At 37.9% G+C, this 26,359-nt stretch overlaps 1 protein-coding gene across 1 annotated transcript in view; it reads right to left on the bottom strand.

Moving 5' to 3' along the window:
* The window catches only part of SCFD2 (sec1 family domain containing 2), a 188,027-nt gene that overhangs the window by 115,935 nt on the left and 45,733 nt on the right, over window positions 1-26,359 (bottom strand). The window contains exon 4 of the mRNA XM_053975535.1: window positions 24,923-25,098. Within this exon, the coding sequence (XP_053831510.1) occupies window positions 24,923-25,098 (176 nt within the window). The remainder of the gene's footprint in view (window positions 1-24,922; window positions 25,099-26,359) is intronic.

Here is a 26,359-nt window from a genome sequence, read left to right as displayed (position 1 = left end):
ACAGCTAATATGTGATAACAACACAAGTATTTAAAACAAGCTTTTCAAGCCTTATCATTCCCAAAACCAAAACAAAAGCAAAGCCCAGGACAGTTGTTTCTGCCAATAGCTCCCTAGCCTATGATCATGACCTAAGCAATTGGATTTCATCTGGATCCCACAGCCAAAGTAGTATATTCCAGTATTTTTCTTTAATGAATATCCTTAAGACATAAAAGAAACTATATTTTGAACAATATAATTCAGATTTCTTCTTAAAACATTTCTCCTGTCTTCACTGAGGACCACAGTTGCTTGACAACAATTTCCTGGTTTCAATCTTACAACTTCTTCAGTTATTTTTGTTTCTTCTGCTACAACAAGCAGATTCTGTCACTGTCTCAGTACTGCAAGACTTAGATATTTTAAGAAAATTCAAATGCTCACTGATATCTCTTCTTCCACAGCACCAAAATCACCTCATTGTAGTGAGTTATGCTGTTGGGCAATGTATCATTACATAGTATGGTCCAGTTTTTCCCTCTCTCTTTGGAGATCAACTACATGTACAGCTGTGTTAGATATTTTAATGGGTTCATGGGGGCTCGGAAGCAACAGTGTACTAAGAAAAGGATATTTATTAAGTCTGGATTTTATTAGATGAAGCTCTGCAAGGATAAGGAGAATTTTACTTAAATCACCTCATGTCTAACAAAAGAGACTCATCAACAGGTTAAAAAGGGAATACTTCCAACCTACTCAGTCAAACCTTTTAGCTTCTACAGACATGCCTGGTGAAAACATGAATCAGCACAGCAAAAACAGTGTCAGAAGAATGAAAAAGGAATACAGGCACAGTCAAGATAAAACCTGTATTAGAAAAAGATCTTTTTCAGGATTCTTTGTGTGTGGCTTTTGAAGCTGTTTGTTTCTATAAGTCTTGGAATATTGAGGAAATTGCTAGAAGATGGTAGGGGTTCAAAACTGAGAAAAGGGCACAGGGATAACATAGTATCCTATGAGGTTAAAACTCATATCAACTTTGAGGGAAAAAATGGGAAAGCATTCAATCACAAACAAAGCAAGGGATAAGAATCCAGAGGGTTAGAAAACAAATAAAAGAGGTATAAATCAAGAAAAATATAGTATAACTGATTTGGTCATTCAATAGTGCAGATCATGTCTGCAGAAGGAGGGGATTCTGTCCCAGGAGATAGATTTGGGAGATGCTCAGGACATAGAAAATTGAATTCCTGCTTAGATGACTAACTATAATCATTCAGGTTAGAAAAATAGATGACCCAGTAGAGAGACAAGGTCTAAAAAATGATGAGTGGACCTGAGAAGGCAGGTAGGGAATGATTGCTCACTCTGTCTCACCACAACAACAAAGAGGCAATACACAAAGCTGGTAAGGAGCCAGTTCAAAGAGCAAATTAAATTGAGGTATTTCCTCATGTAATTTGTTCAGATGTGGAACTTCTTGCCAAACGTTGTTGGGCTGCTAAATTCTTACTTGGGCTTGCAAAGATTATGGGAAATCTCACCGGGGAAAAAAATTCCATCAAATATTAGTAAATACACAGAAACCACAACTGTTACAGAACTCATAATGGTCGGAACAGGGAGAATATCATATAACCTTGTCCTCTTCTCTTAATCTTCTGTAGGCAGCTGCTTTTGAGCAGAAGTGAATTTTTTTGTTAAACAAGCTAGCTCAGCTTGTGATCCAATCCGTAATAAACATACTTACATCTAGGCTAAGGCAAAAGGACCAGTGTAAGTATAGAATACAGCATCCATGGGACAGAAGTAGGAAAGCAGGTTTACTACAGTATGTGGCACTGTCAGGATCAATTCCTATGTATTGGGCCGAGTCCTAGAGTCCATATTTCTAAGAGGATGTGAAAAACTAGAGATACCATTGAAAGGAGTTACAAAAGAATTGAAAGGGTAAATTTCATAGTGGGAGACAGTTCCTTATCAAAAGGAAGAATAACAGTTTATGTATGTCTCTTCGGGCAGAAGAAAATTTCAGAGTATCAGACAGCTCTTGAATCTAGTCAAAAAAAGGCACATGAGGAATGAGGGAAGTTGAAACTATGATTTTTCCTGTTCTTAAGTTAGTGAGGATGTTCTTTGCACATTTCACAAAGATTTTTGGAGGGTGAAAGGGCAGAAAACAAGCAGAAAGCACAGACTCAGTGGTCTTATGGAATAGAATACTGTGCATTAAATAAATCTGGTGAATAAAACTATAAACTGTTTAGCATGGTTCTTGATTGCAGTGAAAGGAATTGTGAACTGTGAGGAGAAAATATTTCAGAAATGGCAGAAAGGATGAAGGCAATACATGCTGTGAAGGCTGTAAGCAGTGAGTTATAAAACAAGACTGACAGTCAAAACAAGCCCATCTTGTTCTTTTCCTTCACATTCTTGCGTTTTCCAGCATAACTTTTCTCTCAAACCTTCATTTTATGCATCCTCTTTCATTCCTATGTTAATCTAACATCAAATGTTCCAGAAACTCCTCATGGCTGCAGGAAAACCTCCAGACTTTTGGTGATGGGTCAGACCATGGTGGACACTGGTACCAGAAATGCAAAATGAGGGCTGGGGCCGAGGGTAAAATGGCAAAACCAGTCATATGAAAAACAAAAGGAATTTGGAGCCTTCATGACTCCATTTGAAAGACATTTGTTTTCTGGCTTTTTGTGTTTAAGTGTGTTATCTTGCCATCAGAATTTTAAAAATAAATCCAGTCAACTTCTGCCCCTACAAGTTTGATATTAACAGACAACCAGGATATAAATCATACATTGCCACAAGCCACAATGCTAGTTTGCACCAAAGCATCACTCAAATAATGATTTCAACTGAGGTTGGGCCAAACATACACTGGTATCTTTTAGTGATGCTTAGAGATCATATTTTTACATAAAATATGCTGAATAGGGGTACTATCTTGACCAGAACATACTCCATTTTGCAGTATCCCTGAGATTCAACTTTCTGTTGGCTATTTCAATGGAAATGGATACAGATCTGAGCAAAGCAGCATTCATTCTCCCTACCCCTTCTATTTTGCTCCTTTATTTTTTTAAAAAGCAGCCAAGAAACTTGGTGAAAATCTACCACTAAGACAAACACATCTACAAAAAACTACTGGAATTTATTAAAATACTAGTGACTGAAACTCCTACATGTCAAGAAACTTAAAAGACATTTAAAGCATCAACTTTTATGAGATAGTTGTATGAGACTAGATGCCAGATCATGTTGTTATAGAAATTTAGGCAGTAGCTAATTTGAAAATATTTTGCATTGTATTTGAAATATTTTACACCTTGGTTTGCAGATAGACAAAGACATAATACATAAAAATATATGGACATGGGAGGTTTGCAAAGGAGATCCCACGGCTCTGTCCACAGCCCCAGCTGGAACCACAGGAAGGAGACACAAAGGCAACACAAAGACACATAAAGGCAGATTATCATTCTGCTGCAAAGCACCACGGCTGTTGATCAGTACAGTAAATGTTATCACAATGGAGTACTGACATTTCTAGCCCTTGTACAAGGCTCACTATGCTTCAAGCAGGATTCAAGCTTTCATGGTGATTAAAGGCAGATGTCATATGTATAAGTAAGTTTATAACTTAAGAATGCCTGGTTCATTTTTGTGTGTGGAAGGAATCTTTTATTCACAGGACATCTTCATTGGAGGATGCTCACTGCAGCATGATTTGCGCAGAGAAGAACATTCTTTTTTTCTCTTCAGGTTGGGAAGAATAAAAGAAAGTTAATTATACAACCATATCTCATTCCATCCTTTGAAATGTATCCGTTTAAAACTTTAATTTTCCTGTCCAGTTTTTTCTTACCCTGAAAAACGAACCATCTTTCAGAGAGCAGCAGATGGCAAAACAGTGATACTCCAAAGAAAAGGATATTTTTTTCCCTATAAATGTGTGAACTGCAGCAACAAGAGCTACTCAGCATGTATATAATATTAAACATCAAGTGAAATACAGGCATAGGCAAAATGACAATTATAGTGAAACACTATTGAAATCCCACTCTTTTAATCTTCTCATCCCATCTTGGAAATGTTTTCCTGCTCTAGAAGCTAACAGTTCTCTTTTCAAACACGATTTAACTCAACCACCTACAAGCTGTTTCTTCAGCTCCCTAGCTGGGCAGGAATCTTCTGTGCTGGTATTCACCTGCAGTGAGCAGACTGCACAGCCAGGACTGGTGTGGGTATGTGAATTTTTAGGATGCTCGTTACTGGAGAATACATGCAACACCTGCTTGTCAGTCATGATGTCCTTTGCCTCTTGGCCCACGTGCCCTTCCTTTGGTTGGCATGTGGCAAGTCCTCTCCTCTTTTGGTTCCTTTCAGCATTCCCATCATCCCCACGTGGAGCCAGGCCAGCTGGGTGGCACTAGCAGGGGTTCTGCTGTTGGCCCCTTGCTCTGGATGGAAAAGATGTCAGACTGCTTTCCCACTGCCAGCTGCAAGGGCCATGTGAGGGCATCCTGGCTGCTGGGGATTGCTCCTGCCACACCTCCTCCCCATCCGTTTGTCCAGAATGAGCTACAACTAGAAAAACAATCCCACTTTTTGTCCCCCTGGGATTTCCCTCCCACTCAACCAAACGCCTGAGTCAGCATAGCTATCCCTCATGATATCCCATTTGCACAAAGGGAGACCACTGGAGCCCAGGACATCTGGTCCTAATATCTTAAACCACTTAAATCATGCATGCCATTCCAAATATTTAAGGACTTCAGAAGTTTTCAGTTATTTTCATATATATTTCTTAGTCGCTTCATGCAGAAAGCATTTATGTTCCAAGTTTTACTCTAAAGAGGTGGGCAAAAGTATATTCCATCTCATTTTAACTAGAAAAACAAAAATATTCCACTTTAAAGATAAGACTAGATCTGGCTTAAGCTACTTCTATGTTAACTACTTTAAAAAAAAATGTTTTTCAGTTAGTTACCCATTGTGATTTTTGGTAGCAAAGAAAGGATTCCTGGCCCAGTGGTCAGCACTAGACTGATCCTCTAGAGACCAATGATCAGCTTCAAGTCCAAATGTGAGCTTCTTGCTTTTCTACACCTGTAAGCAGTGGTAGCTTCCCATGCTACCAATCGTGAATTTGAGTGCTCTGATAGCCTGATGCTGAGGCCTGGATATGAGAAATAACATTCAGTGTAGCTAAGAATTTCCCTTACAGCCCCCACCTACATGTGAGTCATGGTATGCTGCTGCCAGTGCAACAGAGCCAGACTTGAGCCCCCTGTAACCTACTTAGTGTGAGCATCAATAGCCATCAAGTTGTCACAAGATGGACCTCACCATCAACTGGCTTCATTTTTCAAAAGCCAGTCTGTGCATCTCACAGTCTCCCTTGCACAGCTCTTACAAAAGAGAAAATACAACATTTTTATATAATTTCTTTCCTTCTTATCTGGCTCTCCACACTTCAGGAAGGGAGTGCTTTCAATCTTTACCATTGTAGCATACTCATACTACTATAACAGCAGAAAAATCAAGATTTCTTCTTAAAGAACTACTAGAAAATTCTTAAATCACTCCACAGCACTCTGCTTTTCTAACAAGCCATCTGTCAGTATGCTCTCAGGACATGACAATGAGACTTCTGGGTCATAAGTGATATTCCGTATGGAGACACCACCGCAGCAAAAAAAAAGAGGTCTGAGACACCCTAGTTTGATGAGAGAATCTGGAGTACCTTAGTGATATATTATAATGCACAAAATACTTTAAATCATTTATCTGAGTCTTGGATCATATTTTGGAAGACAGACTAGTATTACAAAGCTCTTTTAGACACTGTTTATTAACATCAAAATGAAATATGAAAAGCACTTTCTGTTAAATCCAGGATCTGAACAACTCTTATAACGTACCCTAAATGCAGTAAAATGGTATTGCAACAGCTAGAAATAACTGCATTATTACTAGAAATATTTTTTTTTATTGCAGTGATGTATGTTTACCCCTTCTAAAAATAACCTTTCAAAACAACATGATTGCAATTAAGTTACTCAGAAATGTTACCATGTGAGTAGCGCTACCATGTGAGTAGCAAACCAATTGTCACCCGGGACCCTCACATCCCAGACTACTTCTAGTTTTCCTGGAGCAAATGTTTTGATCTTCCCAACAGAAAGTGCTGCAGGTCCTAGCAAAGATCACATACCCCACAAAATATCTCTGCTACTGTTTAAGAAAAGCAGCATGGGAAGGGGGTGGGTGGAGATAAATCTAGACACAGTCATTTCTCTTTAAAATTTCACCTTTTCTTCATTTTTTTTAAAACCACTACAAAAATCCAAAACTACTCTCAGGACAATCTCTTCTCCTACCTCCAAATAATGTCCCTCTGCCACCTCAGTCATTGCCACTTCTGCCAGACCCTAGCAAACTACTGCTTGGTGGTCTCGCTGTTCTACCCTGAGCCACAGTTTAATTAGTAAGAGCATTGAGAAAAGATCAGTGTACAGATATTGGCGAATCTTCAAACAAGAGTACACACTGTCCATTTTATTCACAGTGAAAAAGCTCTTAAAGAGATTTTGATAAAGATTTGCCTCCTGCTTGCAGCCCACGTTTGTAATGTTTATATAGTGAAGGATATAAATCTTTTTCAAATGAACCCCACGGTTTTTAAACCAGCCTCGTTATAAACTGCCTGTTTCCGTTTTGCCTGCCTAAGCAAGCAATGCAGAGCCTGCTTGGGACAGACTGGAACTAATTTAATGTGCTCCAGGTTTAATCCCCATCCTCCCGGCTTTTACTGGCAGATTTTACACAGAAGACTACTGCTGACTTTAACAATGATTCATGTGATAAGTGGGTTTTGATTTGTTTTTCCACATCAGAAAACATGCAAGAGAAATGCCACCAAAATAATTTCAATAAAACATGGCCGAGACGGAACAAAGCTGAACTGAGAATAATTAAACTTTAACACAAGAACTGTTTCTCTGTGTTTGAATTTATAAAGGCAGAAGAGCAAAGAGAAGTGCGCAGACCTCTTCGCTGGTGAGGAAGGAGGCCGGCGTGCAGTGCTGCAGCCCAACACGCTGGAGCGCGGACCGGATCCGTGACGAGGAAGGCGAAGTATAGGGACAGCGCCCACGGCAGGACAGCCCCCAGGGCAGGACATTCCCCACGGGGGGACAGCCTGAGGGCAGGACATTCCCCAGGGCAGGACAGCCCCAGGGCAGGACAGCCTGAGGGCAGGACATTCCCCAGGGCAGGACAGCCCCGGGGCAGGACAGCCTGAGGGTAGGACATTCCCCAGGGCAGGACAGCCCCAGGGCAGGACAGCCGCCAGGCTCTGGGCTCCCAGCGGCACCGGGCGCTCCGGGCGGCGCGGCCCGAGCGCCCCGGCCACGGCCGCGCCCTGCAGGTGGCGCTGTTGGAGCGCCGCGGGCGCGGAGCCGCCGCCTGGAAAGCTGATCCAGGCTGAGCTCGGCCCTCGGCATCAGGAAAATCCTGCTGCGTCCTTTCTGCTGCGGACATGCTGCTTCGCTGTCTTCTTAATTTTATTTTATTATTTTTTAAATTTGTTTTAAATTCGTAGGAGAGGAGCAAGACATGTTCATTAACACGGCACACTGAAAAAGGGACAGCAATTACAGATGTAATTACAAATGTAATTGCTGTTTATTTTTGCAAAAGGTAACTGAATGACTGATGCAGAGACCACGTAGATGCTATTTTGCAATCATATTCTCGTGTATCGAATTCCCTGCTCATTTACATAAACCAGATGTTTCCTCGACAAACTCAAATTCCTTGAAGAAAAACCAGAAGTTGCTGTATTTCATGTCCAAAATGAAAGATGATGTGAAAGTTCCATTAGCCACTAAAGGCAAATGTATACTTAAAGTGCAACAGTTTCCTTTTATTTAGCACTTTTGTGAGGGCTTAGATGATCCTCGGCAGAAGCATTAGAAAAGAAAAATGAAGCTACTTAAATTTACCCACTGGCCTCAATAGCTTGGGAGTGAAATGTCTTTGCCAGATCTTGACCCTCAAACCAGTCCATGGAGTGGACAAATATTCTGAAACAAGTAATCAGAATTCTTCATTCCTGCAGGAGAGTTGGCTCCTGGAATCTTTCTTTCTGGTACCAGATTCCCAGAGATCATTGAAGAATAAGGATTATTGTTTTACTAGTTCAGTGATAATTTAAAACTTGCAACCTTTTAGTACACATGGGTAAAGTGAAGGACATGAAAAATATATATTTGTTGTTACTGAAAGAAAAAATTATTATCAGGAAAAAAATCTGAAATCTCTGTTACTAATTCTTACTGATTTTACCGAAAAACAGCTTGCTAAAGTTTTAGATTACTACAGGAACAAAAGTGTTTTACATTTATCTGAAGTGCTGAATTCATGGAGGATGCCTGAACGTTATACTTGTTACTCACCTTATCTTCCAGAACATACCCTTATCCTTCCAATACATGGATCTACCAACTTTTCGTGTGAAGCAATTAAAATCCTCAGGCACAAAGCAACAGAAAATTTGCTTTAAAAGCAAAGCATTTAGCTGAGAATAACTAGCAGGTAACTGATCAACAGTCAAATGACCAATAATAACTCAAACACCAGGAAAAGAGCAAGGGTGAGCTCCTAAAGCCAGTACTTCATGCTGTTCTCAGCAAAGCGTGCAATTAAATGTAGAATATTTAGTTCCATGGCCACAAAATTCAGAACAGGCTCTGATGCTGCAGGTAGGAATGTAGAAACCACATAGCAAAGGCAACTTTGCTAATGGCAAAACTATGGGTAAAATTTCTTAATTTGAAAAAATGTTAGGAGTCCTGGGATGTTCCAAACTCACTCTTGATCCTGAGACTGAGGTATAAATGGGCTTTGCAAGAGCTGACTCAGCTTTCAGCTGATAGAAGTTCTCCTTGGAACCAGTGCAACCATCTTTTCTCAGCTGTTCTTTTCAGCACAGGCTAGCAAACACTGAGCCAACTGCAAAATAACTGAGAATTGGACATAAAGAACCACTCCACCAGTTCTCAGTCTTGAATTAAGTCACATGTTTCACTAGCCACCTATCTCATGTAACTACACCATGAATTGAGAAGACAAGGTTATTAAATGCCTTTATCAAACCACTTAAGGAATGTATGTGGTAACTTCAGTAAAGCAAAATTGAAACAAAATACTCCAGAACAGTGTGTTACAATTAACCTTTACTATTGGTCCTTTCAAAAAACACTGTGACCCTAGAAGGGCCATGTGGCCCTAGTGCATGGCAGTTGTGTTTTCCTCTCCTGACAACAGCACAGCACTGCCACAAAGCCCACAGTTCTCACATCCAAATGCTCCTACACTGGCCACTGAGATGCCCTACTGACTACTATTAAATCTTCCATGTCCATAAAAGTTACTCTGGGTGTCTCAAAACCTTCTGTACTTATGTTTCCACTTTCTGGCAAGAATGATTACATGAACATGATCATGTACAAAAGGATAAACATCTATCCACAAACTGAGCCTCCTGCCAACACAGACAAAAAACCTGATATGTATAACAGGAGAAAAAAAAAGTTAAAATACTATTTTGGCTGCATCCCTCCAACTGCAATGAGCAGCAAGCCTTCGAAAGACATTCCTCCAAAATCACAAGTTCTCAGTTTACAGTTCTCTCCACATAAAATAACGTGGCATCATCATATGCTGGCAGAAATTTAACTCAGTCTAGAATAGATTTCCCCCAGATCTTATTATGCAAATAAATAAACAAGCAGCATGACTGATCTCACAACATAATCAGAGCTATTCTAAGTCAGCATTTATGCCTTTTTTTTAATTAAGGAGGAAAAAAACAATCTCTCAGTGTATCTATTGAAAAGATTGCTCACATAGTTTGTTCCCAACACTCACAAGTAATACACACTAATTACCATCAGAGGTTCCCTTTACACATCTGATATTACAGGGGAGAGCTGAAGCCAAGCCCATGCTACATAATTAAATTCAATGTTTTCATCTTAGACCAAAGACCAGATTGACAGCATGGTGAAGCAAAAGACCTTATCTACACAACTGATAAGGAAATATGCAAAAGCTCAGGAACCTGTGCTCCCATACTACTCCATCTCTGCCAATTTGGCATCAATTAGACCCCTAAGAACCAGATTGATATTCTCAATTTACTTGGTATGTGCCATGAATAGCCAGGATGTAACACTGCCTTTAAACCAATGGTCTAAAACTACAACATTTCCTTGCTTATTGCTTATCAAAATCAGTGTCAAACCAGTTCTTCCAGACACATCTGATGTTTTTCAAATAATCAGTAATGATCATTGCCTGACTGCAATATTTGTGATACACTGCATTATTTTTTAAATAATGTTGTAGTCTGCCAGCTTCAAAGCTGACTTCACAATGTCAGGACTTCATACTATTGGTGGAATATTTCTACCAGGTCTCAAACTTTCCAGAACTTAACTCTTATATTTAAAGCTATCTACTCGTGAAGAACAACTCTCTGCAGGGATATGATATAGACACTTTTAAAAAAATCACGGTGCAAAACACAAACAGCTGTAAAAATTAAAATATCAAGTCAATTTTCCTGACACTACATAACTGTTCCCTAGAGTGTGTATTTTGTTCATAATAAACTGTAATATGTGAAGAACTGAAAAAGAAACTCAGTGTAGTTTTCTCAGGAATTTTTTCCCCAACATTTTTGTGTCAGAATGACTCTCCTGGTCTGTATATTATCATTTGCTTCTCAGTCCTCTATGCCTGCTACATTATTCAGCTGCTAGACTGGTGAATTATGAGGTTATGAATAACATGATGTTCAGTATTTATATGAAGACTACACTTAAGATTTTTTTTGGAAGAAATGCAAAAGCAGCTTGCTTCTCAACAAAAAAAACCCTAAAAGCACATGCTGAAACAGACCATGGAAAGCTGACATTACCAACAGTGAGGAGCACTTGGAACTTCTGCAATGGGTGGGGAAAAGTTGGGAAGGGCGGCAATTAGAAATGCTTTGGAAGAAAAAAACATTTTTTAGGGTGAAAGTTAATTTTTACTGTGCCAATCACAATTTAAGTTAAATTCAAATTTATTTTTCCTCATTCAGTTTATGATCTCATCTAGTCATCAAGGATGATTGATGATGTTTCAGCATTTGGGCATTTGCCAGTTGCAAGTAAAAGGGAATTATTTATTTTTCTTTAGCACTACACTACTGCCATTAACTGTATCCCACCCTTTTTGTTTACAGCCTGTCACTGAAGCCACAGCTTTATTTTAATGTGGTATAAGCTCTTGTCTGGGGTTGATAGTGTAAGTGATCTAGCAGACATCTTGCACAAAGAGCATTATTTTGCACAGAAAACACACAGCCTTTACTTCTGAAATTATCCCTGCTACTGATCCAGACAGGATTGTCCTCTCCCATTAAAATGTGGACTTCAAAGCCGTAAGTGAGCAATGGACGCTGTCAGGTTTCTTGTGGTAAAACTACATTTATTTAATCCCTTTAAAAACAAACAAACAAGAAAATTACTTTGACCTTTGCCTTGGCACAAGGATTCTGATTTGAAATGTGTATTACATGTCTAATGCGCTGTAACTGTGTCCAGCTGAACTGGGCCAGATTTATGTGCAATTAGGAAAAAGGGAAACCAAAACAATTTCATTTTCATATTTGTTCATATCAAAGCATCTTGCAGCAGCATTAAGTTTTAACTGAAACACACAGAACAATGAAAAAAGAAAATAACTGGAGAAGGAGTGATCTGATAAAAAACTGCATTAAATAAATAATATGGACTTTCTCCCTTGATTTTTTTTCTGAATTAAACTATTCAAAAATGTATATTTGAATGTCCCCACTTTGGCTGTTCATAAGCCACAGGGAGTTTTTTTTTGCATGAACTCTTCAACCTGAGAATTTTTGCAGAAAAGCTTCTTTACAAGGCTTAATTAAAAGCAGGTTTAAGTCAGGGCCCTCATTCAGTCTGGGTTTTATTTTGGCCTTCGCTCTGTGTCAGAAGTCAAGTCCCAAAAGAGAAATGAAGGTCATTATTGAGTCAAGAGAATATTTTCTCCTTCATTCTAAGCCCAACTAAACATGTTTCAGGTTTGAGTTTGTGTTTAGGCATCTCCAAATGAGATTTTATATAATATGCACCTAAGGGTGAAATGCAAGAAGATGCTAATCATGATGTCTAACTTTGCCCTACATAATAAATAATGTGCGAAAAGCACACTGCAGTCTTCTTTGCATGCAACTGGTTTGGTACAGGGAAATGTATATTCTAAACAGATGGAATTCACAATGAGCATACTTCACACCATCAGATGTTCAATACATCAATGCAACAGCATTGTCATGAAGTGTTCTAAATAGTCATGCAGTCACACTCCAAAATGCACTGAGCAATGTACCAAACCAGAACTGCACCGGCAGATCTGTTGGAAAACATTCAACATTTTCCAGAATGTTTTAAGTAGTAGTTTCTTGGAGACTTCTGACATTAAATACTATGCTAGTGGTTTTTAAAGCATGCTCTCCTCAAAAGCAAGAGTATATTTTAGCATGAATAACTATAAAAAAGTTCATTCCTATCAGTCATTCTAGCGCAAAGAACAAGGACCAATAGCCAAGCAGTTAATCACTTCAGTTAACAGGAAATGTATTATGTTATCATTGGTGGTTTTGTAACTGGACAGTAGGCACAGCCTAGTGCATCCTGTTTGCAACCAATAGCAGAAGCAGATGCAGGAGTGTGATATTTGTCATAAGCATTTCTAAGAACAAAAACATGGTGATGCTTTTCAAAAGGCTTTTCAATGTTCACCAGATGTGGAGCACATGTGACCCTTGAATGTGAAAGAATAATGTGACAATAAAGTTGAATCAATACAACATGTGCCAGTAATCACACCAAGATGACATGCAAATGTTTTAAAAACAAAAATATGTAAATTATTTTTAGCTCTTCAGGACAGAAAAACTGGGCACCTGGTCATCCATGAGTTGCTGTTTCCATCCTCATTTGAAAGCCCATCTGCTTGAAATATGTTTCTCCCTGTGTGAGACAGCATCTAGCTTTTGTATTTTTACGTAAAGAAACTCCATTCCTGTGCCATTACTTACTGAAACAATTAAAATTTAGATTTAAAAGATTTTAAAAGACTTAAAGTTTTCCTCTGCCTCTTTGTATTTTATGAAAATAAAACTCCTATGAACAACATGTGCAGGAAAAGGATAAGAAAACTAGTGCCAGGCAAGGGTACCTCAGTGATGTCTTAAAACTGTGTCTCCTCTTTTGACTTACAGAAAGGAAACATCATGAGAAGAGGCACACCACTCTATGCTTATCTTTACTACTCTAAGTCTACCCATCAGATACTAAAGAAACAATTCATTTTCTGCTAGTGATCATTTCTGGAGGAGATCTTGCTCAGGTTATGGATAAAACATATATGCGCACAGTGATAGGCTAGGAAACAATTAATTTTACAGAGGCAACAAAACCATTTGCAGATGCTGATGTTTGAAACCAATAGTCTTACATGGGTGAATTCATAAAGAGAAAAAAATTCATTCCATGTAGCTCAAAAATTGGATGAAATCAGAACCCAAAGCAAACCACTGAATTTTTGCAAGCTGTTAACAGACTTCCCCTAAAACACGCGGTGGCTTCCCAATCTATACATTTGTTGCCAATGCTTGCAGTCAGACCCCCACAAATGAAATGTGGGCACATATGTCTTCAGTATATTCAACCCCTTCTCTGCAGTGAACAAGCAGACGAAACTCAACCAGCACGTAGACAAAGCCAGACCTGGCCTATGCCAGTGAGTGACTCCCTTGCAGCAGCAGCACCATGTGCCCATGTGCATCTGCTGTCATCTCTGTAGATGCAATGAGAAGATGCTGTGAACCATTTCTCTCCTACAGTAGGTAGCTTCTCAAATAGCTTTGTCTTCTACAGGACAGAGAAAAAGCACAATTTTCCAACAACTACGGCAAAAGCCAAGGTCTCACGAGGACAAGCCTGGAGAAGCAGTAGATACGGGGACATAGAGGGTGCTAACTGAATTGTTCTAGAGGCTCTCCAGAGCTATGAAATTCAGAGTACTTGAATGTTGTGTACTGACTCCTTGAACACTGAGTATTTTTTTGTGGAATTCCAGAAATTAAATGACCTGGTCAGAAAATACACTTATAGTCTGGGGAAAAACCTACACAGACAGAGGCAGAATAATCAAATTAAGTGAGAAAGCTAAGAGATTTCCACCTTTTTTTTTTTTTTTTTTTTTTTTTTTTTTGGTACAAGAACATATATTTTGAAATATATTCCTATGTATCATATAGTTACAATCAGAAGAATTATGCCCAGCTGAGGCTACTGTGCAGTAGAGATAATGAACTTTAAATAGTGTTACATGATACCAAGAATTTAAGCTTTTTAAATATTCATTGTTTGTGATGTAAGCAGAAACTTGCAGAGTTTTTTCATAACCATATCTGTTAAAACAGATGTAAGACTGAATGATTTTTAAAAATATACTTTCAAAACCAAACAGAATGTAAAAAAAATAATGCCAGTGAGAGCCTGGTCACCAGGGACACCAAAGCCATAATTAAATTATATGTTAATAAAAAGGCAGTTGAGGATCTGTGCCAGTCTTCCTCAGGGATCCTTTATGTTAACCACACTCTGATACTGTTACTGGAAAACAATATTCTGAGCAGATACATTTACTATCTACAGCTATGAATAGTTATCTTAATACAGTATCTACATCTTCCCAAATTCAACTGTCCTATCTCTGTTTCTGTGTTGCAGAAGAATACTGGGTTAAGAAATTCAGATAAAGCCAGAAACAATTTTTAAAAACTGAAAGAAAATGCTTCTTATTTTTTATCAGAGAAAAACATTTCTGCTCCATTCAGAACAGGCAACAGTACTATTCAAGGGTAAATCAGATGCAACTATGACAGTGCCTGAATCCTTTGCTGCCTACGGCTTAGTAGCAATTTCATTTTCCCTAGACTTGAGGATGGGTAGGGAAGAAATACTAGAAGAAAAACTGATGAATAGAATTAAGTCATGTTTGGAGAGTTTCTCATCTCTGGCACGTTACCTTTTCCTCCTCTCTTCCAAGTGCCCTCGTTAAAAAGAATTTGAAACTTTTCCCTTCCCCAGAGACTCAGATTATAATTTATTACTTATCTGTTATCTACATTTTATTTTCCTGAAGAATAAACCTACATCAACCTGACAGTTGTGCTGAATGGCAATGGTTTATGGACCAAGTAATTTATTTATTGTAACTACAACCATATGTTTTAACCTGCTACAGGATCATGAAATACTTCCCATCAATAGTCAGTCCAAGTTAGATTTCTATACTGAATTGCTTAATGTGACTGTACAGCATTTCTGTACTTCAAACAAACAGTGTGAGGACGTAAACAGCACTTAAATGTATTCATGCCTTATTAGACACAGCTGCACAAATGGGCTGTCATATTTCATTAGAAAATACCATACAAGTTTTATGAAATGAAGTACCCTTCATTTCTGCAGGCAACACCACTACTTTAAATTACAGGAACACTCGCAGAACCATATGCTATTTGTTTTAAAGGCACACAAAGGAAAACAATCTGGGATGAGGTGGTGCAGGGGGGACATCCAGAAGGAAATTTAATTTTTTCTCCTATGCCTACCACATTTTTATTTAACAAAGAATTCTTATTAAACACACAAAGGAGTAAACACAGAAACTACAATGCTACAGAAGCTTCAGAATAAGGAAATGCAAGTAATTTCTAGGTATGGAGAAAATACTTCCTTCTGCTTTTTGGGGGTAGGTGGGATCCAAATGAGAATCAAGCAGGCTTATTACACCAGTGTGTATTTTATCAGCCTTTACACTGCCCTGCACCAAGCCAGGAACATCGGAGTCAGCAGGCACTTTGAGCATAAATCCACTTTTTTCAAGGTCTATGGTATGCTGACTTTAATGTTCTTCTGTTCAAATATGGTGCCATGGGGTGAAATAGGGAGGCTTCTGAAGAGGCATCTTTTTAGACTGAGAGTCCCTAAAGAAACTTCATGGCAATGTAACTTAGCTGAAGAGAGGTGAACTGGACAAAACCTAAAGAAAGACAATCCCTAGAGGAAAATCTCTCTTCATTTCCCAAGAAAACTCAGGAATGTGTGGGAAACACCTAGTTGGTTGAGTCATTTGTCTGTTACACATACCTGTGGGAGAGCAGACATAGCAGTAATCTCTTTGATTAAATTCTAAAATTCTACACCTCTATAAGAGGGAAGAGTTAGAGCAACAACTCTGTTTTAAGTAGACCTAACTGGTCAACTCCAAAACAATGCCTGGCAATAAGTACTGGCAAGTAGAGATTTGATTTTAAAAATTATTCTTCACTACCTACTGCAAAGGTAAAATTCCACTAGTATTTTGCTGGCCATATCAACATGCTGCTTTCAAACATGGCTTGCTTTTCTAACCTAGAGAGGGAGAGCTGAGCCTGCCTTCTTTGCTGGAAATGAGCAAACAATAGCATGCAAGTCTATATATCTATAAAAAATTAGGTTATAATTTATAATGAACAAAAATCTACCATGGCTCCACAGCTGGACTGAGCCACAATCAGCCTGTTATGTACTAGTGTCTTTTTGTGTAGCTTCCTTTGGGGGTGGGGTTTTCACTGAAAACAACAGAGTTCTGTGAGTTCTCCGACATACTGCCAGTTCCACTTCACCATATAAAAGACAAAATCTTAAATCAGGAAAAGAAGTTAAGTCCTAGACCACCCTGATCTCAGCTGGCCTGAAAGCTCAGAAAATTAACACCGCCTTGTTTTCCATCAAATAAGCAAAATCAAATTAAAGAATATACATGTTTTCCTACTGCAAGTAAGTGCACCTCTATGTCTATGCATGCTCCATGTGCTTAGAAATATCTGATCCAAGGAAGAGTGGGTGGCCTGTTGAAAGTAAATATAACTCATTAAGGTGGGGAGATAAACAGTGGCAGCCCCACTGTTAATTTTAGATATTGCCCACAGTAAAGTTTTCACTAGTCTTCAACTGTGTTGTTTCTCTGCTTTCGCCTTGCTAGTCTGTAGAAAATAATCAAGTATATCCTCCAAAGGAAGGAAAACCAAACTGACAGACTAATATAATCACACTCAAACCAATACATACAGTGCTGGCACTACCAAATGGGTTTGCAGATAAGAGATTTGATAGGTGATTACTGCCTTGGAGCTAAGACACACAATGATAAGCAGTTCCTATGAATAAAGCTCTCACTATACACTGTGCTTTGTGGTGTTGACTTCATTATTATTACAAGAGCATGTGTTGGGAGGGAGGACACAGGGGCTGTAAAAATAAGGCAATGCTTATTTCCTTAAAGACTACAGTATGAAAGCAAAAAGAATCTAAAGGTAAACACAGTCTGGCTCTAAAAAGAGGGTAATATCCAATTACAATTATTAGCTTAGAAATCCTACATATCATTTCAAAATAAACCCCTTGCCTTTCTAACTTAGCCTATGACAAGGTGAGTGAACCATTTTGACTGAAAGCATTAAAAAAATTTACACCAAACAAGTATTTTTATCAAATAACTATGAGTAGCATAATGAATGAAATTGATACAAAATAAAATGCTAGAATACAAATGGAGCTGTCTACTTCCCCATCTCTATTCATATATGACTTTGCCTGCCAGTAACACTCAATTAACATCAAATTGATGAGTTTATTAGCAGAGACTTAACACCACAAAAACACACTTGATTCGGTACTTAGCAAAACTTTGACAATTAACTTGTCCATCAGGAGGCTGATGAATGGGCATTGCTAATGGGATTTCTGTGGTTAAGAAGCAAAAACATGAACTAAAGAAATCTGCAGTCTTACACTGCTTACCTGTGACCACAGAAGCCACATCTAAAAAGGCATTGCTTACAAGTCCCTGCCTTCCAATATAAAAGATGCTGCGGCCAAGAGTTGTCTACTCCTCCACTTTGTTGGATCCAAAATAATGCATGCCGTTTTTCTGTGGGTTAATGAGCCATGACATTTGTCCAGTCTATTGGGGACAATTGCCATGTAGGAAAAGTGCTTTTTAAAACACATTTCATGTATGACTCAGCCTGTCCTGTGCAAGCAAAACCATAAAGAAGCAAGAGCTTTTTTTTTTTTTTTTTGTGAGGGTGGTACCAATCTCCTTAAGAAGCAGACACTGGAAACCAGATCCTGCATCTAAAGGAAACCAGGTAGTAGGCAACTCTTATCACTGGAGCACTGTGTAGAGCAAAGAAATGCAACAGAAGCTTTGCCTCTTGGAGCACAATTGTCAGTGTAAGAATAAATGATGATTTATTCAATATTGTTAATACCGTGTCTCCTCACTACTCCTCTACATACACTGGCAGGGACTGAGGGCACCCACCTTTTGGCACAGTAAATATTAACTCTTACAGAAAGTAAGGAGCTAATGTTACATTTTAAGGAGAAAAGCCACAGAGGAGAAAGAACGGCAAGTGACATGCAGGGCCCTAGCTCCGCACAGGGATTCCCAGGACAGGGGAAGGACTCTGGGTTTCACTGGTGGTGAGTGTTTATATGACACTGAGAGTAATGCTGCCCTTCTGCAGTGTGGCTTAACCAGATAGCAGCTGCCATGTAATCACAACATGTTATCTAAAAAAACTGCCAAGTAAAAGGTATTAATTGCTTAAACCTCTAACAAGAGAAAGTGCATTTCTCTAGAGGGGTTGATAGTGGTTTTCTGCTTTCCCCCCTGAAAAGCTGGCTCCTATTACAATAATTTATATATTGGGATTCTTTTATTTTACAATAAGTATTTTGGTTTTGTACACAGAACATTAATTTAACAGTTCCAATTGACTTAATATGTTTAGCCTCTTCCCACAAGGCTTTAAAAGTTTTACAGATGTTGACATTTGTACACTTAAGAAAGCCATTTCTTCATTTAGTGGTTCTAGGTGACCTGTGTCTGGATACAAAATATTAGCCCTTTCACAGAGTGAGAGAGGGACATCTTTGTGTTTTAAATGAGAGCCATAATGGCAATACTTGGCAATTTTCAGACCAAATGCAAACACATTTCTTTGACAAGAATACTGAAAAATATTCTTAATTCCCATGTGATATGATAACCACACTTAAAGTATTTTAACCTCTTGTCAGCCAGAGTTAGAAAAGCTTCAAATAGTTTTCTTTCAACCGATTAATAAACTGTCAATAAAGACAGCTTCTGATTACTCTCGAAGTATTTATTTAATGTTAAAACAATCCTTACCTGTATTTTATTTTGTACTTTCAAAGTAGCCTGAGCAAGAGCATTCTACATACAGGAAATTATTTTAACTAGAAGAATTATATATATACAAGAAAATAATTTATACAGGTATATATACACACATACAAATGGGTTTACTTGTAATGGAGTTGACTACAGTGTAAATGGAGCAAGTCCATCACACAGACAGCTAAATAAGAACTAACAGTAAATCATTTGGAAGCTTAAGTAATTGATACATTACTGTTTTCACTTCATTAACAAATTACATTTGATTGTTTAGTTGGGTAAGACAGAATGTGTATCAGTATCCAAACTGCAATCTCATCCAAAAGATACCAAATTCCAGAGGATGACCTTTGCAATCACCATTGGATCATGCAAGACTCCCACCAAGACAATTCATTCCATATGTAGCTTTATGTTGAAAAGTAACTGAGCTAATTTCAAGATTTATTTTTAAAATGTAAAATCTCTAATTGTGGGCAGCTAACACTATGGGTCTTCTTTCCAAACACTATTGCAATATCTCTTCTGAAAAGATTAACTGATCAACATTGTAGGCCACCAAAAAGATAATTTATTGCACTGAGCTGAGTTATGTAATTATAAATTACGCATAGAATAAGCAATATAAATAATAACAAGGAATGTCACTGATCTTAATCTAGTCTATGTGGAAGTGAAGGTCTCTCAATAGCTGACCTATGAATTATTCTTGCAGAGCAAGAGCAAGTACTACAAAAGCTTTTCTATTTTCTCACTTTCTAGTAAACTGCTTGCTTCAGCAGACTGAAGCCCATGCTTAAGCTCTTGATTTACACCAGTTTAGAGCCAATAAATTTACCTAGTAACTACTGTATCCTGTAGAAAGCTGAGCAGTCTGAAAACTACATTGAGTTCTAGGCATGGAAAATTTGTAAGCTCTCTTAAGAGTTCTCAAATGTATTGGCAAACAATTATGTGCAGGTATGTGTGTGTGAGGAATGCCTAACCTATTATGTGCAAATAAATAATAATGTCACCCTTGATAAAGTAATGAGTCGTGTACCTTACATTTGTAAAAATGGTAAAGAATCACAGCACAGGATGACGTGGTTAGTAACACCCCAGCTACTAGATCTTGCTACTGAAACATTAACTACAATATAAAATACTCAGCAGTATTGAGATTTTTCCACTTCTTTTTTTTTTCTGAGTTTGAACACTAATATTCATAAGAGAATGATGTCATTGATGAAACTCATAACCACTTTCTGCCAAAAGGAAAATAAAAACATTGGAATCACATCTGGCATTAAGTCTCTGTTTCCTTAAAAACATGTTTATACTTTCTGTTTCTCAAGACACCAAGGACAACAATAAAATCTGTATTCTGACAAATTTTACAGCACCAAATTAGTACTAATTAGTACTTGGAATTTTAAACATGAAAATACTATACTGTCAAGAGTTCTCCACCTAATTTTATGTATACAGCTTCCACCACCAAAGTATTTGACTTACTTGTATTACTACCAGGAGTGACTAAAAATTCCAGTTGCTTTTACTAAAATATTAATGTTCTCTTTTTTATAGTAGCTGAAAGGACTTTAAGTCAGATAGGCATCATAAAGGTAGTTATATCCACTGATCTATAGGATGAAACTGTGAATGTGTTAACGATCTTTGGTTATGGATTGATTTTGTGAATTTGTTTGGTTTGTGGGTTTTTATAGAATTCTTTATTATGAATTTAATTCAAGTTACTCTTGAGATTATGTGACATTAATCAGCATCACAAAACAAAATTTTGACAGTTCTGAGATCCAATGGTACCATCATGGTTTTTACATCAATGCTGAAGCTGTCTGATTTCCCAGGAAATTGTGAAATATTGGACAGGAGGTGCAAAAAGCCTGTGGCACAAAAAATCTCAAGAAGCAAGATTTCCCTCTCCAACACTATAATAACAATAAATTTAATAATCTTTCAGATACCCTTATTTTTGTCAATCCAGCTATTCTAAGACAACAATGCTGGTATATTTGCAGTTTTAGAAGGAAGTTTACCCCAGACATCTTAAAAAAGAAGAGAATGTCCTCATCCTAAAGAAGAAAGATAGCTTCCTCTTTTGGGAAAGGTAACTGAAAAAAACCATAATCGTGGAATTTCAATGGTGGGGATATTAATGAAATAGACTTCTACTCAGTATGACAAGTAATTTACTCTTAAATCTTGAGAATAAATTATGCCAGAAGGATTCAGCAAATTCTAAGAGGCAGCACCCAACCTCGGCAATTTTAGAGTAGTGCCATTCAAAGAGGAAAAACACTTTCCCTTGGGGCACATTTATGGTCCTCTTCACACTATCTGCTGGGTAGTTTTAAATTGAATTTGGAGGCAGAAATCCCTGCTCAGTAAAGATATGAATAGTATATGTTAAAAACAGCAAATTTTTTTCTCTCACGGTGTCACATTTTGTTTACTCTGGAGAGATCTCCTCCTGTGCTTTTGTATTTCATGGGCCCATACTGCTTAATAAGCCTGCAATAAAGACAGACATTTTAGAGGAACAGGGAATATAGCTAAAATGTATGGAGTGGCAACACTCTTTCTTACTTTGTTACCTCCCTAAATATTAAATCTTCAGTTGCAAGAAAACAAGGCAGTCACATGAGGAATACTGGAGAGTTACAGGCTGTGTGGTGCAGCATTTGGTCTCTGCTCCCTTTTCCATTTATCAGTTTTACAGATGGTCAGAATGAGAAAAAATAGAAAGAGGATCTCAAGAGAAGAAAAATACAATGGGGTAGGATATCTCCTTGGCAAATAGGACAAACTGTTTCAATTCACACAGCATTTAAAACTCCTCAGTAGTGAAAGCTCTATCATGTGCAGAGGTAGAGCAGTAGAACACAGAGAAAACTTGTGATTGACAAAATGAATCATTTTGATGCATTACTCTTAGATCATGATCCTCTTTCCTTTGAGGTCAACACCATGATTCCATTGAAATCCAATTTCAGTCCCAAACTATTCATCCATCCCAGTTAAGGAGAGAAAAACACCATGCTAAGTATGCAGCTACACTTTTAGCAGACCTTCAGTCAAAACCAAACTTCCTTGCAGAAGTAAAAAACTTAATGAGCCAACATAAGTCTGAAAAATGTAGAGATTTTAGTTATGACAAAATAGTAGAAGTGGGTTGTTTTGACCACTAGCAGACCATTTTTTGAACTGAGTACTTGCAATTGAAAAGGGTAAATCAAGGAGTAGAGAGAAAAAGAAAAAAACAAAAAGGTTACTCAGTGTAATAGTTAGACTGAAAGTTTCTTATTAACAATGTGTTTTTTAATGAAAAGCATGAAGTAGACTAAGCAGAGAATCATGAGAGCCATCAGAGACATCCAGTAATGATAGAAATTCCAACACTGTGCAGATTTTTTTTTTTTTTTTGGGAAATCTGAGATTCTAACATCAACTGTTTTTACTGCATTATCTCTTTTAGCATCAGCTGGAGTCTGCCATGCATCCATCAGCAGAAAATCTAGAACTCCTACATTGTCAGAATCTAACAATATTAGTCCCAGTACATCTTTTACAAACAGTTGTCTTCCATGTTGTTCCAATATACAATAGAAACAATACTACTTTCATGGAAAAACAAGTACTTCTTATTGATGATTCTTTAAGATTTATTATTTTAAACTATATGAAACATAACAAATATGCTAAAGAATTTCTCAGTAGTAATGCTGAAACAAAATACCACAACACCAAATTTAGTGCAGTGTGCTATGTACCAACCATTCACAAAGTAATGTCCTGGTTGATTTTTTTTTAATAAAAATATCTCTAATGTCTTCTAGGTCTCAACACTTTGCTCTCCCGACAAACCCCTGTCAACAGCTCAACGACAGGCCACGCACTCAGAGCAGATAATGCTTGTCAGATTTTGTCTTCAAAATAGAGTCAATATAATTCAAAATAACTGTTGTTTGAACTACTGAAAACAAGTATGTGCTTAAGGAACAGTTACAAATGTTAGCCTAAAAAGTTTGCTTTGGCTAACACAGTTTACCTTAATATGATGGGTGGAAGGCAGAGGGTATAATCCAAAGCCACCTATGATTATGAGAGTGCTTGTTAAACATTTCTTTTTCATTAAACATATAGTTTGGTTGTTCCTTACCTCTGTTTTCCCATTCCCTGCTCTATTACTGCATGGCTTTTATATAGGCAGCTGTCTGTTGTTGTGAAAACTATGCTGAGCTTGCAGCTTTATTTTAATTCTAAAGTTGAACTGGTTTTAAGATGGAACTTAGCCAGCCTCTGAGAAGAGCTATGTGACATGACTCACTGTGGAAGAGAAGAGGGGACAATGGGCTATCAGTCCCATCCTCTACAGAAAAACTAAAGAATGGCTAGAATTAGTTTTTTACCTAAGGTGTGGATTTTTCTTTTTTTTTTTTAATAGAGAAAGGAAGTTGCCTATGATACTCAAAAATATTTCAGCCTTACCAAGAGACAATAATTTTGAAAATGAACTTAGATAAGAGCTTGCTATTATATAAGTTTTGTAGTTTTTTGCTTTCCAGACCTTGCAGGAAGCCATTGACTACAAAACTATGAAGTATGGGCATATTCTTCTTGAAGGACCAGTGACTGTACCCTGCTGCCAGAGATCATGAGGAGAATCAAATTGGTTGGTTGTTCCAGACACCTGATTTTTACAGAGGTATCTCGTTTTCACTCATTTAAGTCTGACTCATTAACTTAATTAGGAGCTTGCTCATCAAGACATGCCTTTTGCTAGGGTTTCAGAAGATGGTTAAAACAATAAAAAGTACAGGAAGAAATGTTTTAAGCTTTCTGTGAACTTCAGCAGAAATTAGCTTTACTAGGTTCTTAGAAAAAGCTCCTCCTTTGTTTGGTACATCTCCAAAGGTTAGTAGGATAAAGTTCAAAATATCACTAACTCTTAATTTCCTGAGAGCAATCCAAATGTGATAGAAAATGGTATGTAAATAATACTGTGGTCACAAACAGGATGCCATAAAAAATGTGGTGGTGGGAACAACTGAGGGTAGATGACAGTTTTGAGAAAGAGAAACCTCACTCTCTTGGTGCATGGATTTCCAACTCAGAAAATTACACAAGTTTTACACTTACATAGTAACAAACTCCTCTCTGCATTTGATTCGGCACGTTACCTCACAAACGATGATAATAATGATAATAATGATAATGATAACAAAAATCCTAGGCAATGTCAGAAGTTGTATCTTCTTGAAACTTCATATAAATGTAAAACTGTCACCCAATTCAGATTACTTATGTGCTTCACCTTTAATACCTACTCTTTTGTTTAAATAATTTCTTAGACACAGCTATAAAACAATAAATATGTAGGTTCCCATTCTTTTTATCCATTTGGTAATAAGGAATAGCTCCTTAGCAAGACATCCCAATGCATTTCTTCATGAACAAATACAAGCTACAGAATGCAATGGAAAATCAAACCATTAAACATAATGTGTACCTGCAGAAGTAATCGCTCAAAGGCAAGGAAATTGTCCCATTTGGAAGTCTGGGGGTGTTTCAAAGTCTGGACTGTGGCCAGCACAAGCTGTAGAAGACCACAGTGGTTCTCCAAAGCTTTGAGATTGTTTCGGAAAAGCTGAATGTATGAGCTGAGCTGTTCTGGGGTGACTCTGCCTGTAGAAAGGAAAACAGAACACAGCATTCAGTGGAGACAAATGCAAAACTGAATTTTTTAAATTAGAGTGAAAAGGTTATGCAGAACTTTAGAGACCTCTCCACTATGGGCCTGATCTTAGCTTTGCTGCAATCACTGGGAGTTTCAGCTGCAGCAACAGGTTAGGACAAAGACTTACATCACCCATGAATTGTGCCTGGAGGTATGTAATATGGCAGGTTTTTAACAATGTACAACAGATGGTGACATAAAGGGTAATATTTTTGTTTTCAGACAAAGAGGGACATTCATTTCAGCTAGGGAAATAATATTTGATGACTACTTCTAAACAATCTTTCTGTTTTTACCAGAAGTCCAATGGGAATTTGTGAGCTTTTTACCTTACAGCAAATTCAAATCTTCTCACCACTTCCTGAGGGCACATTTTTTGATTAGTCTTGACTCAAGAAACATATACAATGTTAGTGACACAAGGAACTTATTTCTGGAGCTCTTCTTGGAAAGGACACTTCCAAGGTGTGACCCTTCAGTTTCTGACATGCAGTAACCACAGCATGATTTCACCAGCTGTTTGAAAATAAACACCCCAATGCCCATACACAGTCCTGTAGCTCTCTTCTTATTAGAAGAGCATGAGGGGCACCATTTGGGTCTGATGAACACTACAGGATTAGCTGTTGTTCCATCCAACATTAAAATGCCAGCCAAACTGCTCAAGCAATTTCTATTTTAGAAGGGATCTCTTTCAGGAAGGAAGGCAGCTCATCTATCTCAAGAAAATCACCCCAGATGGCAATTACACATGCCATCAACAGGCAGGCAAAAACGGTGTCAAAACACAATCCTAGTTGCAAGTCTGGATTGTGACTCAGCCCAGGGCTGGTTCCTGGAAGCATCTGCCAGTAACAAGTCATCTTCCTCAAGCAAACCAGACCTAAAAAGCAGGGATATATGAGACAGAGTGAGAAGGATCCTTTAACTTAAATAGGACAGTCTTTGGTGCCAGGGAGACATGAGGGTGTCCTGATGCTAACTGGGTCATAGCTTACAACACTGATCATTTCAGTCAGAATTTTTCCATAAAGGAAAAAAATCTTGTAAAAGCCACTGTGTTTCTTCTCTGTGTTTGGTTACATCATCACTTAACAAGGCTCCCCATCTGCCTTCATCCTTTCAGTATCATATAAATGGCAAATAAATTATTCCAACAGTGAATAAATGTTGAAAGCTCTTCCTCTTAGTTTCAGTGATATCAAGGGC

Source organism: Vidua macroura, chromosome 4, assembly GCF_024509145.1.
Source record: "Vidua macroura isolate BioBank_ID:100142 chromosome 4, ASM2450914v1, whole genome shotgun sequence".
In the NCBI taxonomy this organism is placed as follows: domain Eukaryota; kingdom Metazoa; phylum Chordata; class Aves; order Passeriformes; family Viduidae; genus Vidua; species Vidua macroura.
Note: the sequence above shows the minus strand (reverse complement) of the source record. Positions and strands in the feature narration are given on the sequence as shown.